Source organism: Lissotriton vulgaris, chromosome 3_1, assembly GCF_964263255.1.
Source record: "Lissotriton vulgaris chromosome 3_1, aLisVul1.2, whole genome shotgun sequence".
NCBI lineage: Eukaryota > Metazoa > Chordata > Amphibia > Caudata > Salamandridae > Lissotriton > Lissotriton vulgaris.
The window spans coordinates 1,145,229,370-1,145,246,212 of NC_141689.1; the positions used below are offsets into that span (position 1 = coordinate 1,145,229,370).

Genomic DNA, 16,843 nt, shown 5'->3' on the forward strand with positions numbered 1-16,843 from the left:
GGAGGTGTGTAGACTAGAATAAACCAAGTATTATCATTTCAGGCAGCTACAATGTGACAGTATGTATACACTTTATAAAAGCAACTTTAACCAGAATTGGCAAAGCCAATAGGTCTGGCGTTGTATCCCAGTCTTTTGGCTTTGTCAGTGCATGGTTTGCGTTGTCATGGATTTTGGGAAACGTTGTTGTTGGGGAATCTGTGGGCCCTTGTCAATATAAAAAATATATTGCCGACAGTCAAAATACTATAGTAGTCCCCGCCATTGAAAGGAACAACATGTATGCGCCTTGTGAAAGGGCAACGTGAATTTACACGCAGTAAAATCAGCCAATAGTGGAAGCTGACTAACCCACTGCCTCACACTGGATGCTGCTGTCAGTGCTGTGGGCAGAATTAAAATGTGAATGACACAAAAACAGACCAAGGGATGAGGAGGACTGGATGAAAAAACTATATAGTAATTATATTGTAGAAATCATTTTCGTAAAATTAAAATATATTCTCTTGCACCAGACCTAAAAAGTGTGAGACTCTAACAGCCTGATTCATCATACTCCCGTTTTGCGAGGCCCTAATAGCGATTCATAGCGAATCGCTATTAAGGACTCGCGAAACGGGATTCATGTAGAAATTGCATGAAGAAATGCGATTCCTACATATTCCTTATTTGCGATTAGCAAATTGCTAATCGCAAATAAGGAATAACTCGCCATTCATTCCTATGGGCCAAAAGGCCCATAGGAATGAATGGGGAGTATTCCTTATTTGTGATTAGCAATTTGCTAATCGCAAATAAGATAGCGATTTGAAGGGTGCCAGGGGTGTCCAAAGGATACCCAGTAGCACCCCTCAAATGAAATTTTACACAGATGTTGCACACACACATGTCCAAAGGACATGTGTGTGTGTAACATGCAACTCAGAAAAATGCATTTAAATGCATTTTTCTGAGTTTTCGCAATTTACCACGAGGTCTGACCTTGCGGTAAATTGCGGCACGAAATTGCGAATTCGCAAAATTAAATTGGATGTTGAATTGCATTTAAGGAATCTCAAATAGAGATTCCTTAAATGTCAATCCTCGCAAAATTGCGAGATCGCAATTAGGAATTTTTACATTTGGGATGCTGAATCCCAAATGCAAAAATCGCTCTCGCAAAGGGCCAGATTCTCAGATTCTGGCCCTTTGCGAGCGCTATTTTCTTTGATGAATAGGGCGGTTAGTTCGGCGGCTTAGGTGCTGCCTGCTCTGCGAGTCTTTTGTTTTCTGGCAAAAACAGAATGGAAGGACAAAATGGAGTGTTTGAAGGCGGTGGTTGGGGGGCGGGGGTATTCCCGGTTCCAGTAAGGAATACTGGGAACTGTGAGAGAGGACGCTATTAAGAAGAGGAAGGTTCTAAGGGATGACGCACCTACTTAGCAAATTTACGAGAGAAAAGTACATTTCCAGATTTAATTTCGTGAGAAATGAAACCTTCATCTCAAAAGCATGTTTATCACCACTGCAACCATCACACTTAATTTTATTTGTTGGAACTATTTGTAGTCAGATCAATTCACGAGGCTCACTTAGATCTCAGTGTCAAACAGGAATTGGACTTTTGCTAAAATTAAACATTCCAGATGCACTGGATCCTCACCTGGCTATCTTCCATGCTGGCCGAACGTCTGGATCGGTGGCGTGCCTGTCAAGGACAACACAGTCAAATTATATTTTTCTCTTCAATCATGTCAAAAACAACATTTGGTGTGAAATTACACAAAGCATCAGCGGTACCTACCGGCAGAGCACAGGCCACGCTGAGGAGACAAAGGCACAGCACTGCAAACTTCATGTTCATTGTCAACCTATAAACACATAATATAGGTTTAATTATATACAGTGCAAATGTTGGAACAAAAGACCTCTTGTGAAACGTGCATCTACTGGCATTTTACTGTGAGACCTACAGACGTGTCTCTATTAGATAGCGTGTAGGACTGGGCAAAATGATTCTTACCCCATAGTAATTGTAGTAATTTCAGTAATCAAGCATTACTCCTATGAATTACCAAAATTACACTATTACGCCAACTTGAGTAATTAAGAGTAATTTGATGCAAAAATCCTCCTCCTGGAGCACGGAAACACCATACTAACAGTGAGGGGTTGCGGACTTCTGCTGTGCAGGTCCTGTAGTATTTTTTGATATATATTTGAGCGCGAAATGCATCCTCAGGCCTGTTTTGGACGCAAAGGTGCATTTGCACTAAGACAATAGAGCTAAATGCTGGATTACTGTTTTCATACAGTTACCCATAATTAGGAATCATTTTGTGGCAATTACGAGTAATTACCATAGAGAGAATTATGCAGTTATTCACACTCCTAATAATATGTCATGTTATTCCTCATTTGAACTAATAGAAGCTCCTATTCTTGTCGCGTTTCACATAGTATAATATCACAAATGCTATTTCCGAGCTAATACACTATACACAATTCCAAATGTATTTTTATCAAAACGAACCAACCGACCCTGGTAGCATTGAGGCCCTTTTCTCCCAAACATATGATTGGTCAATTTGGCACCAGTGCATTCCTCATCTCTAAACCTACCTTTCCCATTTTGAAAGCTCAAATTCTCCTGTCAGTCCACCTTAATTTAAAAGCAACCTTTCTAACCTTCCATACTTCATCCTACCAGTGCTCTGGGAAACCATCCAGCTCGTTACGACAGGGATGTGGGAAATGCTCACACTTGCTAGCAATTCTTCAAAGTCCTGACAAACTTAATACATCATTTATGTAAAGTTTTCTTGTTGTGCGATCTGAAGTGCTTACAAGTGACATTTCTAACACCTTTGATCAATTCGACCTTCCCCATGCATTGTTAGGACTGAGGGCTTCTTCGGTGATGCAAGCATCCCCATGCATAGTTGCGATGGACGGCCCCTGCAATGGTGCATGCGTCCCATGAAGTGTTGAATCTGAGGACCTCTGCAGGCATGTAAGCTCTCTCATGCAGTGTTGAGAGTGAAGGCCTCTAAAGTGGTGCAAGCTTCTCCATGCATTTCTGAGACTCCAGGCCGGTGCATTTATGCTCTCATTTCCATAAAGCATGGAGTATGAGGGCCTCTGCAGTGGTGCAAGCTTCCCATGAAGTGTTGAGCCTGATGGCGTCTGCAGTGTGAATGTTTGCCCATTCAGTGTAGCATTAGAGGGTCTCTGCAGTGGTGCAAGCTTCCCATGAAGTGTTGAGCCTAATGGCGTCTGCAGTGTGAATGTTTGCCCATTCAGTGTAGCATTTGAGGGTCTCTGCAGTGGTGCAAGCTTCCCATGAAGTGTTGAGCCTGATGGCGTCTGCAGTGTGCATGTTTGCCCATTCAGTGTAGCATTAGAGGGTCTCTGCAGTGGTGCAAGCTTCCCATGAAGTGTTGAGCCTGATGGCGTCTGCAGTGTGCATGTTTGCCCATTCCGTGTAGCATTTGAGGGTCTCTGCAGTGGTGCAAGCTTCCCATGAAGTGTTGAGCCTGATGGCGTCTGCAGTGTGAATGTTTGCCCATTCAGTGTAGCATTAGAGGGTCTCTGCAGTGGTGCAAGCTTCCCATGAAGTGTTGAGCCTGATGGCGTCTGCAGTGTGAATGTTTGCCCATTCAGTGTAGCATTAGAGGGTCTCTGCAGTGGTGCAAGCTTCCCATGAAGTGTTGAGTGAGGGCCTCTGCAGTGGTGCAAGCTTCCTCGTGCACTGTTGAGACTCAGGGCCTCTGCAGTGGTGCAAGCTTTCCATGCAGTGTTGAGAGTGAGGGCCTCTGCAGTGGTGCAAGCTTCCTCATGCACTGTTGAGACTCATGGCCTTTGCAGTGGTGCAAGCTTTCCATGCAGTGTTGAGTGAGGGCCTCTGCAGTGGTGCAATCTTCCTCATGCACTGTTGAGACTCAGGGCCTCTGCAGTGGTGCAAGCTTTCCATGCAGTGTTGAGAGTGAGGGCCTCTGCAGTGGTGCAATCTTCCTCATGCACTGTTGAGACTCAGGGCCTCTGCAGTGGTGTACGCTTTCCATGCAGTGTTGAGAGTGAGGGCCTCTGCAGTGGTGCAAGCTTCTCATTCATTGTTATGACGAAGGACTTCTAAATTGGTCCGGCCTCCCGAATCTGCCTGCCAATTACCCGAGACCCTGATCAGACACACTGTAGTCGAAGGAACCTCAAAGCCCGGGGGTACAACATGGTTTTCAAACCTACGATTTTAGTTGTCAAGACACCTTTGGTGTCAGGCATTCAAGTTTCAGTACAAATGAGTAAGATTTAGGATTCCTGTAGTTTCAGCGTAATTCATTCAATTCTTGGCCTCTCAGCTGGGATGCTGTTCCACAGAAGTGGGCCACTGCCTATTGGGAACTGATGGAGCCCTGTCAGTAATGTCACTCTGGCATGGAGTTGTACAGGAGAGGCCTGTCACAGAATAGCCGCAAGATTAAGAAAAGGACATCTGCGACCTCCTCTCAGAATGCAGCTATGGGTAATGTGCCTGAACCCCCACGGATACCGGGGCCACAGAAAAAGAAAAGTAAGTAATATATTTGCTTACATTCATTGTTAATGACTGACTCACAAACATTAAGTATGTGTCTTTTTGCTTTCGCTTGAAGTGCATTGCCTTCATTCGACTCCTATCCTCGTGTAAATCCCTCCATTTTTTTCATTGACCCTCTGGCCACACATTGTCCAGCTGAACCCACGAGCTCAGAGGCAAAATGTGCAGATTTGATGCAGTGGGAGGCGTGGGGCCTACACAGGGCTTCATCTGCACTGTGCATTCAACCCTTCTACTCTATTCTGGTCACTTCCTCACTCGTGTAGTCCCCGTAGAGCATCCATAGTGTCTGCTGTCACCCTGGCTGCCCCCTTCCATCTCACTTCTTTTCTAACCATAGGTTTTGAGGTTCTATCTCATAACTGCCCCCCCCCCCCCCCCCCCCCCCCCCCCGATTACACTGCCACACGCAGGGGCTTACAAACAGGAGTGGGAGACTCACCAAATGTTTGACAGGGCGAATTAAAATATTTTCAATTCATAACATAGTTTTGAGCTGCCACGGGTAAAACGTGTTCTTCGTTAGGGGCTCCTACGTTTTACCCTGAGGCTAACACTTGATAAAGTACACAAAGCTAATTTTCAACAAATGCCAAAGTTGCATAAACCCTGTCATTTTTCTTACACTCAGCCTCGGAGAATAGGTAGATGTCTTTCCATCTACAAGAAAGACACCCTCTTATTCTCAGAGGAATGGGGATGAGCGAATAAATATAACGACAACAAACATAACGAATGATGAAACACACACAAATTCCATATTTTCTTTGGCACACATGCCGATCAATTTTGTAATGCATGCTTGTAGTCAATAAAGTGGTCACTTGAGGTCACAGCCTTTTCAGCGAGTACGCTGCAGCTAAATAATTTTGAGGAAATGTTGTTTTGCATTTCAGGCAAAAAAAATTCTCTATGTGACCTAGAGGGACGCACCTAACGATATTTGTCATATTGCCTAAAAAATAATCAATTTGGAACCAAGAGTCCAGAATTCTAATTCCAGCTTTCCCACGTGACCAAATTGTGTGATCCTGGGCGAATTCCCAAAGTTCCCCATTCATCTATTTTCTTGTTTGCTAAATCCGCAGGAATTAGTTTGCTCCCAGAATTATCCGGTGTATAATAACTAAACATGGCTTCAAAAAAATACCAGGAAACATGTAATTGGCAGGAGATATAGGCCTGGATACCAATTGTCAACAGAACAACCAAAAACGCATGGGGTTTGTTCCTGAATTCTTTACATTAAACATGTGATCAAATGCAAATAATCTCACGGAACATTCAATGTTTTGCATATGAGGAGACCCAGGTACAGCAAACCCCAGTACCACTGGTAGTTGATAGCTGAACATTAAACATGGTGATAAGCACTCCCAATTTGACAGAATCTTAACGCCATGTTTAAGGTTGAGCTATAAACGAACCAACATGAAAGTAAAACTGGGGTTGCAATTCACTGCTTGCAGCTGTGTAAGCATCCTCATGCATAAGAAACACTACATTTTGCAGTTAGCACGTTTTGTTATATATCCATAACCTAAAATACATTCTGCATAAAACCCCATTCGGAAAAATGCATATAGCAATCTCCTATTTTAAAGCCATATTACCTTGTCTTTGTTGTGATTCAGGAGAATGTTGGTCTCTGGCTGGTGAAGCTTGTCAGCCTGGTCAGCAGCAGCAGGAAGTGTGGTTCGGTTCTTTCCGAAAGGATGCTGAGATTCTCTGCTCAAGCCTCGTTACCTCCTGCTATTTAAACGCTGCCCCCGAGTCCCCTGTCCAATCCCCGCGCAGCAGGCATCATGACGTCATGAGGTTTCTTGCAACGCTGGCTCTGCCCACGTGCACCCAAGCTTCCGCCTGCGGTTGGGGTTTTAGGGGAAAAGCACCGTTCTATAGTTAAACATTTGTTTATGAGCGGTGTCGGCTGGTTAACCAGTCGCCGACCTGGACGCATGCCAGATCAGTAAGGCAGAGTGGGTTTAAACTGCCACTGTCTGTGTTGTTTTTGGGCACTGGTTTGAAGCAGTGTTTATTTCTAGAAATTTCGATTTCCTCTCTGTCTCTCAGACGAGTTACCGTCTTCCTCAAGTGTAATGCGTGATTACCGATGACAACGCTTCATTTCATAATGCAGAGATGGTAGAAAAGTTGGCTGCTTCTTTTACATGCATGTTTAGACATATTCGTATTTCACATCATTTGTAATGATACTTTTATTTTTGGTAACATTATCATGAATATTTCTCCAGTATTTACCGTTTTGTTCTCTTTTTTCAAGGAAGCAGAAACAAGGGGCACTGAAGTCCATTGAAAGGCCTTGCAATATCTAGCTGATAGTGGAAACATTAGGAGAGAGCTTTGCTTTTCTGGTTCACACTCCTATTCCAATGTTGTGTAACTTTCCAGTATTGTACTCAACAAATTCGAGCTATCTCAATTGTAGCATCAGTCACCTTGGATCATAGGTGCTGGAAGTAGAGGTGTGGGGTGCTGCAGTACCCCCAAAATAACCACGTGAGAGTTCAGAAGGTGCAGAGCAATAACAACGCCTATATAATTTGTTTTTATGTTGTCACAGTTGGTGTGTGTTCCAAGACCGAGGTCAAATGGCAGGCTGTGCCTTCTGACAAATTGCTGCTTATTATTTTATCATGGGGAATGGTGTTAACTTTTCTTTCTCTCTCTGCAAAGTGAGAGGATTGCTGCAAAGCGAACTATGTAGCGATCTCCCTATGGTACAGGGAGTGTGAAAGGAAGGCTGCAGGGTATCCATTGTATTCTAACAACTACAATTAAATGCCTGTAAACTGTACAAATATTTCAAATGATAGACTGAGGCACACTTTTTTGTAAATCGGAAGTGTGATGGAAACCAGGATTTGAATAGAATCAAAACAAATCAAGAGACTACTTGGTAATGCCCAAATGATAAATGTTCGCTGAAACCCAATTTCCATACATGATCTTTTTTGCACTGTACAGTTTTATAAGTAAAACTGCATGTTGAAGCAAATTTAGTGGCTATTTCAATGGGAAATGTGCTGTCTGTAAATGACTCTTCATCAAGCTTCAGTACTATATTTGTGACAAGGTGCTCAAAATGCACCACCAAAACACACAAGATGATGGACGGAATGTTGCACAATGGCAAAACATTCTCCCCCAGTCACAGATCTGAGTTAAATCCATTTTTATTTTGCTCACCGAGCCACCCCAGTTCAGACATGGCCATCTGCAAATCAGTCTTGGCCCTGTGCCTCATGGGAACAGTCCAGCCCGAACTGCCAAGCCATGTCTTCCCTGGACCAGAAACAAGCATCCTGGGACCGGTTTCGGATTCACAATCCTCATCAGCCAGGCTATCTTGAATACAGTGGCCAAGTGAGCAAGGGACTCACGTCTGAGCATACCCTGCCAACTTAGGGCGAACAAAGCGATACAAAAGGGGATGATGGACGGAGCGTTTGAGCAAATCAAACACTTGAAGGACCAGGTTTTTAGAACCCAGCGGCGTCAGGGAGAACGCCTGAAACCTTCGAGTTCCCCTGTCTTGGCAAACAGAGACACGGGATACTTCTTGATGACGTCAAAGACCAAAGTTTATTGGCTGCAACCAGGAACAGAGATCTACGAAGCACACACGGGTGGTTCATCAGAGACTGCACAAATTCAATAAGCGGAGCATGGTCTTTTATGCCAAAAATCAAGCCTCAGGCAACATTTCAAATTTACATTCGGTGCATACAAACTGACCAATGGCAATGTAACATTTCAAAAGTAGCGTATGACGATGATCCAAGACAATCCCATTTTCCGTTGTCCAGCCCACCAGAAATGACCACGCACATTCCCAAGTTTCCTGTTCGATCAGGCCGGACAAACCCATCATAAAGCCTTCAACCCAAATCAATGATTATGTTGTAAAGGAAAGGCAGAAACAGATTGGAAAGGAGATAGAAAGGTGGGAGCAGTGTACCATAAACTCGGGCATGTCCTGCTCTTTGATCTTTATCAGGCCAGCTGCTGAACAAGGAACTGGCTCAGCGAGGTCAGCCTCGGGCAAGGAGTCAGTTCGGCCAGGTCACCCAGAAGTCAGCTAAGGCATACGTGTCTCAAGGACTTGTTCGGCCACAGTCATCGGGCCTATGTTAGGGCAACCATACAAAATGGCTGCCGTATACAAAATGGAACCCGAAGGTTCAAACTAAATTCTTGAATAAAGAGTGTTCTCCTATATCGATTCATACGAAAACACTCAGACACGCTACACTCGCCATTTGCGGTCTGCTGACACCAAAATCGTCCATTTCCGACAATCTTTAGTGAACGGGTTCGGAACCATTGAACCCAGTTCGCGAACCACGGAACCACAGACCCTCCTTTTGCCCTAATATAGGCAACAGACCCAAACCCATGTTAATCTGAATCCGGATCTATATTCATCAGATCATCGATATGGTGCTGTAGCATCATCCGATGACTTAGTACCTCTCTCTGGACAGGTCTCCTTACGCACGAAGTAGCACAAAGGCCACAAATAGCGGGAGCACACTGTACACAGAGACAGGACATGCAAAGGATTGCTAAGACCATCCCAATGACCATCAAAATCTTCCAACCCCAAGTGGATATCAATCCCCATAACCATCCCATCAAAGACCAATCTCCTTTGTCCAAATGGACAGAGTCGGAGATTTTATGCAATTTGGAAATGGCCTGGAAGACTGAAGGAGCGTTGTCTGGAATGAAAACACAGCAGCTTGATTGAATCAGCTTGCAAACTCCACCTCGATCTGCTAGAATAACATCAAGGGCAACTCTTTTTTGAAGTGTCATAAGTCTATCCGACTGGAGCTCAGCAGTCAGGTTACCAAGGGCACCAGCAGTTTCGACTATGGTGGACTCAACCACTCTCGTCAACTGGCGAATATTCCTACTGTTAGCCATAATGGCAGAAAACCCTTGAAGAAATCTCCCAGTTCTTGTCCTGCAGTGTCTTCTTTGCTAAAGACACCTCTAGCAACTCTCGTCTTGTGGTAATCTGCCGCAGCTGTAAAAGTGGGAGGTGACAAAAAGGAAACAAAACATGAGCCCGAGAAGTCGAGGGGCAACCATGTATAAGCTTTGTCATAGCAAACAAAGTAGGTACCCTTAGCAGCTAGGAACGCCGGGGAAGACTGAGACGCAAATACATAAGTCTCAGTGCAAGCACTTCTCCCTAACTGAGCCTTCTGATTCTTGCCGTTGCCCTGCAGACAATAGTGACCCTGATGGGGCACTATCCAAATCGGTGGAGAACTTTTCGCTCGCTGGTTAACACTCAAACTAACTCCATATCCAGTAACGTTCCAACCAATGTAGGCTAGCGTCTCATCTCTCGGAATAGTCTTACGAGCTAATCCCTCTAATCATGTCGACAATGCCTTTGACTATAGCGCTATTCTTTGGATTGTCTTTCAACGAACGTTAGGGGTAGACACTGTGGGCATAGATAAACATCGTTCGGTAAGCCCAAATCGAACCATTAAAACTAAAGGGCAAAACTAAATAGGGAATACCCTTATCAGTTGTGTGGGGCATCAAACCACAAATCCAGCAGTTTGTCGTATTCATCACTGACTGGTGTTGGTGCAGAAGTTGGATGAAAGAATTGTTAGCAAATTCCAATCGTCTGACTACCTCATGCTCAGGCAAAGGATGGAAAGAATGAGAAGAAATAGTAGGTGAAGGTGTGGGTTGCACAGTGGGATTAAACGTCATTTTAAAAGCAAATGTTACATAGCCAGCTATAAATATCATAAGGCTCAATAGTTAAAATAAACATAGTATCAAAAAACTTTTGTTCGATGTTATTTTACATATCCGTTTTCTAAAAGTGAGTGTCTGTACAGGTCTCTCCAACTCAAAGAAATCCATCCGAAACTAAATGTGCTGCCCGCGGTGGTTGGTTGATTCTGCTCAGGAGTGCCTCTGCTAACCCAGGAAGACTGCCTTGAGCCAACAGAACCCTCGACCTAGTGTCTCAGGCTTGTACTCCCAAGACTGGTAGCAACCGCGACCCTAGCAGCGAGAACCGGATGGCGGTTCAAGAAAAACAAAAACGAGTAGATCCTTGGTGGAGAGTTAACCTGCAAACAAAAAAATCATCAAACTTTATTAGTCTTTATTTATTTGTCCGTAACTCTCAGTCTCAGATTATAGCGGTTCTTTCCAGCTAATTCTTGATCAGCGAACAAAAGGTGAGGCTCTGTAGTGTCCAATCGATCTGCAGGAGGGACTGACGCTTGCAAAATTCTGTCACTCTCTTTCTCTGAGTTTGTTCCAATCAGTCGAGCATCGCTGAACGGTATAAACCGTGGGACAACTTCTGTTTCAGAGTCTGCAAGTCCCTCCTGGACCCACTTATCGTATGGCAAGGGCAGAGGTGCTCTTTTGGTGTGGGATCCGTGGATCCAGTTGCATTTGCCTTGCACTCGGACCGCAGATCTTGTCGACAGGAGCACCAGGTAGGGCCCTGTCCAACGGGGCTGCTCGTTCTTGGTCCGCTGGAAGTTTTGTACAAACACCCAAGACCCAGGTTCAAGAGAGTGCCCCGGATCCTCTGAAGCTTGCGGAGGACTGTCATGCACCTGTTGGCGTAAAACACACATTTTAGTTGTCAGTTCACGCAAATAGTCAAGCAACACAGGATACTCGAGGTCTCTGAACCTCGTTGGTCTTGGTACGCCCCAAATATTTGCCGGGCGACCAAACACAACCTCATACGGACTCAAACCCATTTGTGAATGCACAGTCATCCTTGTAGACAGAAGTGCTAATGGCAAGGCTTCTGGCCATTGCAAACCAGTGCTCGTTTGAATTTTGGCCAATTTTAACTTAAGAGTGCCATTATAGCATTCGACTAAACCAGCTGATTGGGGGTGATTTGCAGCGTGGAATTTCTGCCTAATCCCGAGACCCTCACACACTCTCTTCATGACTTGACCCACAAATTCACTCCCGTTATCACTCCAGATAATTCTCGGCAGTCCGGACCTCAAGAAAAATTCTTTTATCAAAGCCTTCGCTGTGGACAGAGCAGTATTGTCCTTAAGGGGGTAAGCTTCTACCCATCTAGAAAAGGAGCAAACAACCACTAACACATATTTCACGTTGTTGCATCTCTCCATATGGATAAAATCTAGCTGCAAAGCCTTGAACGGATACGTAGGAGGAGCAAAATGACCAGCTGGTGTTGGAGTTCCCTTACCAGGATTATGCATCAAACATACCATACAATTCTTAACCAAATTCTCTGCGCATTTGGGAATTTCCACATTCTGCCAAACCGGAGCCAACAACTTACAAATCCCTTTCACGCTAATATGTGTCATTCCATGAGCCATTGTAACAACTGGAAGCACCTACGCATTAGGCAACAACCATCTCTGATGCTCTGACAAATCAATCCAACAACCAATCGAAACCAATCTACCCTTGCTTTCTCTCCAGTCATTCAACTCTTTCTCTGTGGCCTCACCCTGAATCAATTTCACGCTCTCAATGGTATCTTTGCACATACTCTTCTCTGGAACCCATCTTGCTGGACCCGTGACATACATTCGACTCATCATGTTTCTAGCAGTTTCTTTTGCAACTTCATCCGCAAACGCATTACCACGACCAACATCATCCGTAACCTTTTTATGGGCACTGCATTTCACCTTCGCTATTTGCAATGGTAACGTAAGAGACTCAAGAAGTTCATTCACCAGTTGCCCATGCTGGATCTTGGTCCCATGCGATGTCAAAAATCCACGTTCACGCCACAAACGTCCAAAGCTATGAGCCACACCAAACGCATACTGACTATCCGTATACAAATTCACTCGTTTTCCTTTCGCCAACACACACGCTCTTGTAAGTGCAATCAATTCCGATGCCTGTTATGTGGGATACGTGCAGCTTCAACAACCATATACAAAGTTGTCACAGCATATGCTGCAGTGGTATCACCATTCGGCAATTTAAAACACGAACCATCAACCCACAAAGCATCATCACAGTCAGGAAGAGGAGTATCCCGAAGATCCACTCTCCCTTTCGTCTCTTCTTCTGTTCTTAGGAAACAATCGTGCTGTTCTTCACTATCCTCATCTGTCTCAAACGAAATTGTCAACAATGTAGCTGGGTTTAAGGTATTACACCTTTTGATGTGCACATGACTCGCTAACAGTGTAAGCTCATACCCTGACAACCGAGCACTAGTTAATGCTGTGTTTTGGTACGATTCAACAAGGTATCCACTGCATATGGGACCATAACCACTAACGTGTTATTCATAACCAAACCAGCAGATTGTCGAATTGACACGGCCGCTGCCGCTGTGGCTCTCAAGCAGCTCGGCAATGCTCTAGCTACAGGATCCAAAGTCGACGAAAAGTACGCACATGGGCGTTGCTTATCGCCAAACTGCTGAGTCATAACCGACAATGCACATCCCTCTCTCTTGTGGACATACAATGTGAAAGGCTTACTGTAATCAGGAGTACCCAACACAGAAGCCGAACACAACGCATTACGTAATTCAGAAAAGCTCTTCTGACTTTCATCAGTCCAAGGAAAAGGATCTGGGGTATCCTTAACAGTAAGGGCTATCAAAGGCTTTGCAATTAGAGAAAAATTGGGGATCCACTGCCTACAGTACGACGTGATACTCAAAAATGCACGTACTTCTCTCTGTGTCGTAGGAACACTCATTTTCACGATAGCCTGAATTCTTTATGGGGTCAGTTTCCTTCCCTCCTTCGATAAGAGGTGACCTAGGTAGGTAACTTCTTGTCGACAGAATTGCAACTTCGAGAGAGAGACTTTATGATGACAATCAGATAAATGTTGCAATAAAGACAAAGTGGCATTCTTACAAATCTCCTCAGTATCGGCGGCAACTAACAAATCATCAACATACTGAATAAGGGCTGCACCTTCCGGTAAAACCAACAGATCAAGTTGTGTCTTTTAAGCTTGACTGTAAATCGATGGACTTTCACAATAGCCTTGAGGAGCGCGCTTAAAGCGGAAACTGCGTCCTCCTAAAGAGAATCCAAAGATATCTCTGCTCTCCATGACAATCGGGATGCTGAAGAAAGCATTCTTCAAGTCGATCACCGAAAACCAGGTGGCAGAAGCCGGAATCAAAGTCAATAATGCAGTAATGTCAGGCACAACAGGAAATTGTGGAACAACAATCTTGTTCACTTCACGAAGATCGATGACAAATCTATATACAGGAGGCTGTGAAGGATCAGTTCTCTTAAGGACAGGCAAAACAGGACTATTGCACACATTACCTCGTGTTTCTTCAATAACACCCTTGTCGATCAGATCATAAATGATCGCTAAAAGTGCACGCTCACCATCACTTGATATACGTTATTGCGGAATGCGTGGTAACTTAGCATTCGCCTTCAGTGTCACAACATACGGGGGAATGTCCAACAGGCCCACATCATTCGGACCCGTAGTCCATAACGAATCTGGTAACAAAGACAATTCAGATGGAAGACAATCTTTCGACACATACATCGGAGAGATCACACTCTCACCCAAAGTAAGATGTACTCCTGCCGGAGAACAATACAAAGTCGCATACAATCTCTTCAACAAGTCCAATCCCAACAAATTCTCATTACAACCTGTAGTCAAAAGAAGGGGTGCTTCAAACCTACAAGGACCAACAGAAAGGGGCAATGGAGCAGAAATCGGATTTGTAACAGGGGCGCCAGAAAAACCTACTGAAACATTATTAAAGCCAGACAAAGGTGCGCCAGGGAGTTTAGAATGCATAATAGAACTCTTCGTAGCACCAGTGTCTAGCAGAAATGGTTCTGACACACCTGATGCAATCACCTCAACATAAGGTCCACTCTGATCTACTGGAACTGAAACAACTCCCTCTCTTTGTCCATGGCTGTCCTAACAATCATTACCATGTGCCTCGTCACCTTCAACGTAGTAATCATCCACATAGTACTGTGCTGTTCTACCAGATGAATTCTGCTGCTGATCAAAACTATTCATTGAATTCTGCGGAGGCAAAGGACGCACATTCTGACCGCGACCCCTACCTCTAGGCGCTTGCTGAGCACCTCTACCTCGTATACCAGGAGCACTATTCCCTCATTGTAGCAAGACCGGGCAACTATTCTTATAATGACCCTCTTCTTTACAATATGCACACTGATTGGGGCCATACGGAAAATGCTGTTGAGAATGGCTCGTCTCTTTGCGAGTTTCTCGAATACTGTTGAGGCTGCTGATAATCACGCTGATTATTAACACGGGGTGGATAAGCTTGTTGTAGAAGAACTTTAGTCTTCAATTCCTTAGACTTCTTATCCGCTTTCTCTAACTCATCCTTGCGTCTATTCTCATAATACTGAGCCGTAGCTAAAATCTGCGCTGCACACTAACACAGGACTCCTGAGGCGGAAAGCCGGGAGAGCGTATTTTAAGCATTTGTAAATATTTGTGTGATTCTGTGCTTTTTAAAACCTACCTGAGACTTCCTAGAACAGCGGGCTCACGCTGCAACGACCACCACTACCCTTGATCGCCATTTCCCGAGAGCGAGGTGCGTCACCAGACACGCCCCCTCGGTTGGCCACGCCCCCTCGCCATACGCCTATATAGTGCGCGCTGACTCTGAGGCTTGACACTAACACAGGACTCCTGAGGCGGAAAGCCGGGAGAGCGTATTTTAAGCATTTGTAAATATTTGTGTGATTCTGTGCTTTTTAAAACCTACCTGAGACTTCCTAGAACAGCGGGCTCACGCTGCAACGACCACCACTACCCTTGATCGCCATTTCCCGAGAGCGAGGTGCGTCACCAGACACGCCCCCTCGGTTGGCCACGCCCCCTCGCCATACGCCTATATAGTGCGCGCTGACTCTGAGGCTTGACACTAACACAGGACTCCTGAGGCGGAAAGCCGGGAGAGCGTATTTTAAGCATTTGTAAATATTTGTGTGATTCTGTGCTTTTTAAAACCTACCTGAGACTTCCTAGAACAGCGGGCTCACGCTGCAACGACCACCACTACCCTTGATCGCCATTTCCCGAGAGCGAGGTGCGTCACCAGACACGCCCCCTCAGTTGGCCACGCCCCCTCGCCATACGCCTATATAGTGCGCGCTGACTCTGAGGCTTGACACTAACACAGGACTCCTGAGGCGGAAAGCCGGGAGAGCGTATTTTAAGCATTTGTAAATATTTGTGTGATTCTGTGCTTTTTAAAACCTACCTGAGACTTCCTAGAACAGCGGGCTCACGCTGCAACGACCACCACTACCCTTGATCGCCATTTCCCGAGAGCGAGGTGCGTCACCAGACACGCCCCCTCGGTTGGCCACGCCCCCTCGCCATACGCCTATATAGTGCGCGCTGACTCTGAGGCTTGACACTAACACAGGACTCCTGAGGCGGAAAGCCGGGAGAGCGTATTTTAAGCATTTGTAAATATTTGTGTGATTCTGTGCTTTTTAAAACCTACCTGAGACTTCCTAGAACAGCGGGCTCACGCTGCAACGACCACCACTACCCTTGATCGCCATTTCCCGAGAGCGAGGTGCGTCACCAGACACGCCCCCTCGGTTGGCCACGCCCCCTCGCCATACGCCTATATAGTGCGCGCTGACTCTGAGGCTTGACACTAACACAGGACTCCTGAGGCGGAAAGCCGGGAGAGCGTATTTTAAGCATTTGTAAATATTTGTGTGATTCTGTGCTTTTTAAAACCTACCTGAGACTTCCTAGAACAGCGGGCTCACGCTGCAACGACCACCACTACCCTTGATCGCCATTTCCCGAGAGCGAGGTGCGTCACCAGACACGCCCCCTCGGTTGGACACGCCCCTTCCAACGCCTTGATCACTCTGCATAAATTATGTGCCTTGGCAGGAAGCGCAGCGGACGAGTGCAGCGGGCGCGACGATTGCGCGCCGAAGGCGCGCTTAAGGCAAGCTCGTCTGCGCTCGTCCGCGAGCGTCCGGGACCAGGGGCCAAGGACCCTGCGGGCTACTACACTTATACTTCTGCTGAATTACTAGAGCTGCGCCCAACCGCCACAACGTGTCCACCTGTCCCCCATAACGCGGCGAAACGTATATCTCACTTAGGCATAGGCTACCCCGCCACCCTCACAAATGCCCCTGCTCCTGAATACTCTATGCGCACGACCACACCCTGCTCTACCTACACGTTCAGTTGTATATATCTCAA

The 16,843-nt window shown here is 45.5% G+C and overlaps 1 protein-coding gene across 1 annotated transcript in view; it reads right to left on the minus strand.

Annotated features, from left to right (window-relative positions):
* Nucleotides 1–6,300, minus strand: part of LOC147727580 (uncharacterized) — a 176,999-nt gene extending 170,699 nt beyond the window's left edge. Inside the window, exons 1-3 of the mRNA XM_086963647.1 lie at nucleotides 6,190–6,300; nucleotides 1,784–1,850; nucleotides 1,643–1,687 (exon numbers count right to left, since the gene is read on the minus strand). Of these exons, the coding sequence (XP_086819773.1) occupies nucleotides 1,643–1,687; nucleotides 1,784–1,843 (105 nt within the window). The 5' untranslated portion in view covers nucleotides 1,844–1,850; nucleotides 6,190–6,300. The remainder of the gene's footprint in view (nucleotides 1–1,642; nucleotides 1,688–1,783; nucleotides 1,851–6,189) is intronic.
* Between the last annotated feature and the right edge of the window lie 10,543 nt (nucleotides 6,301–16,843).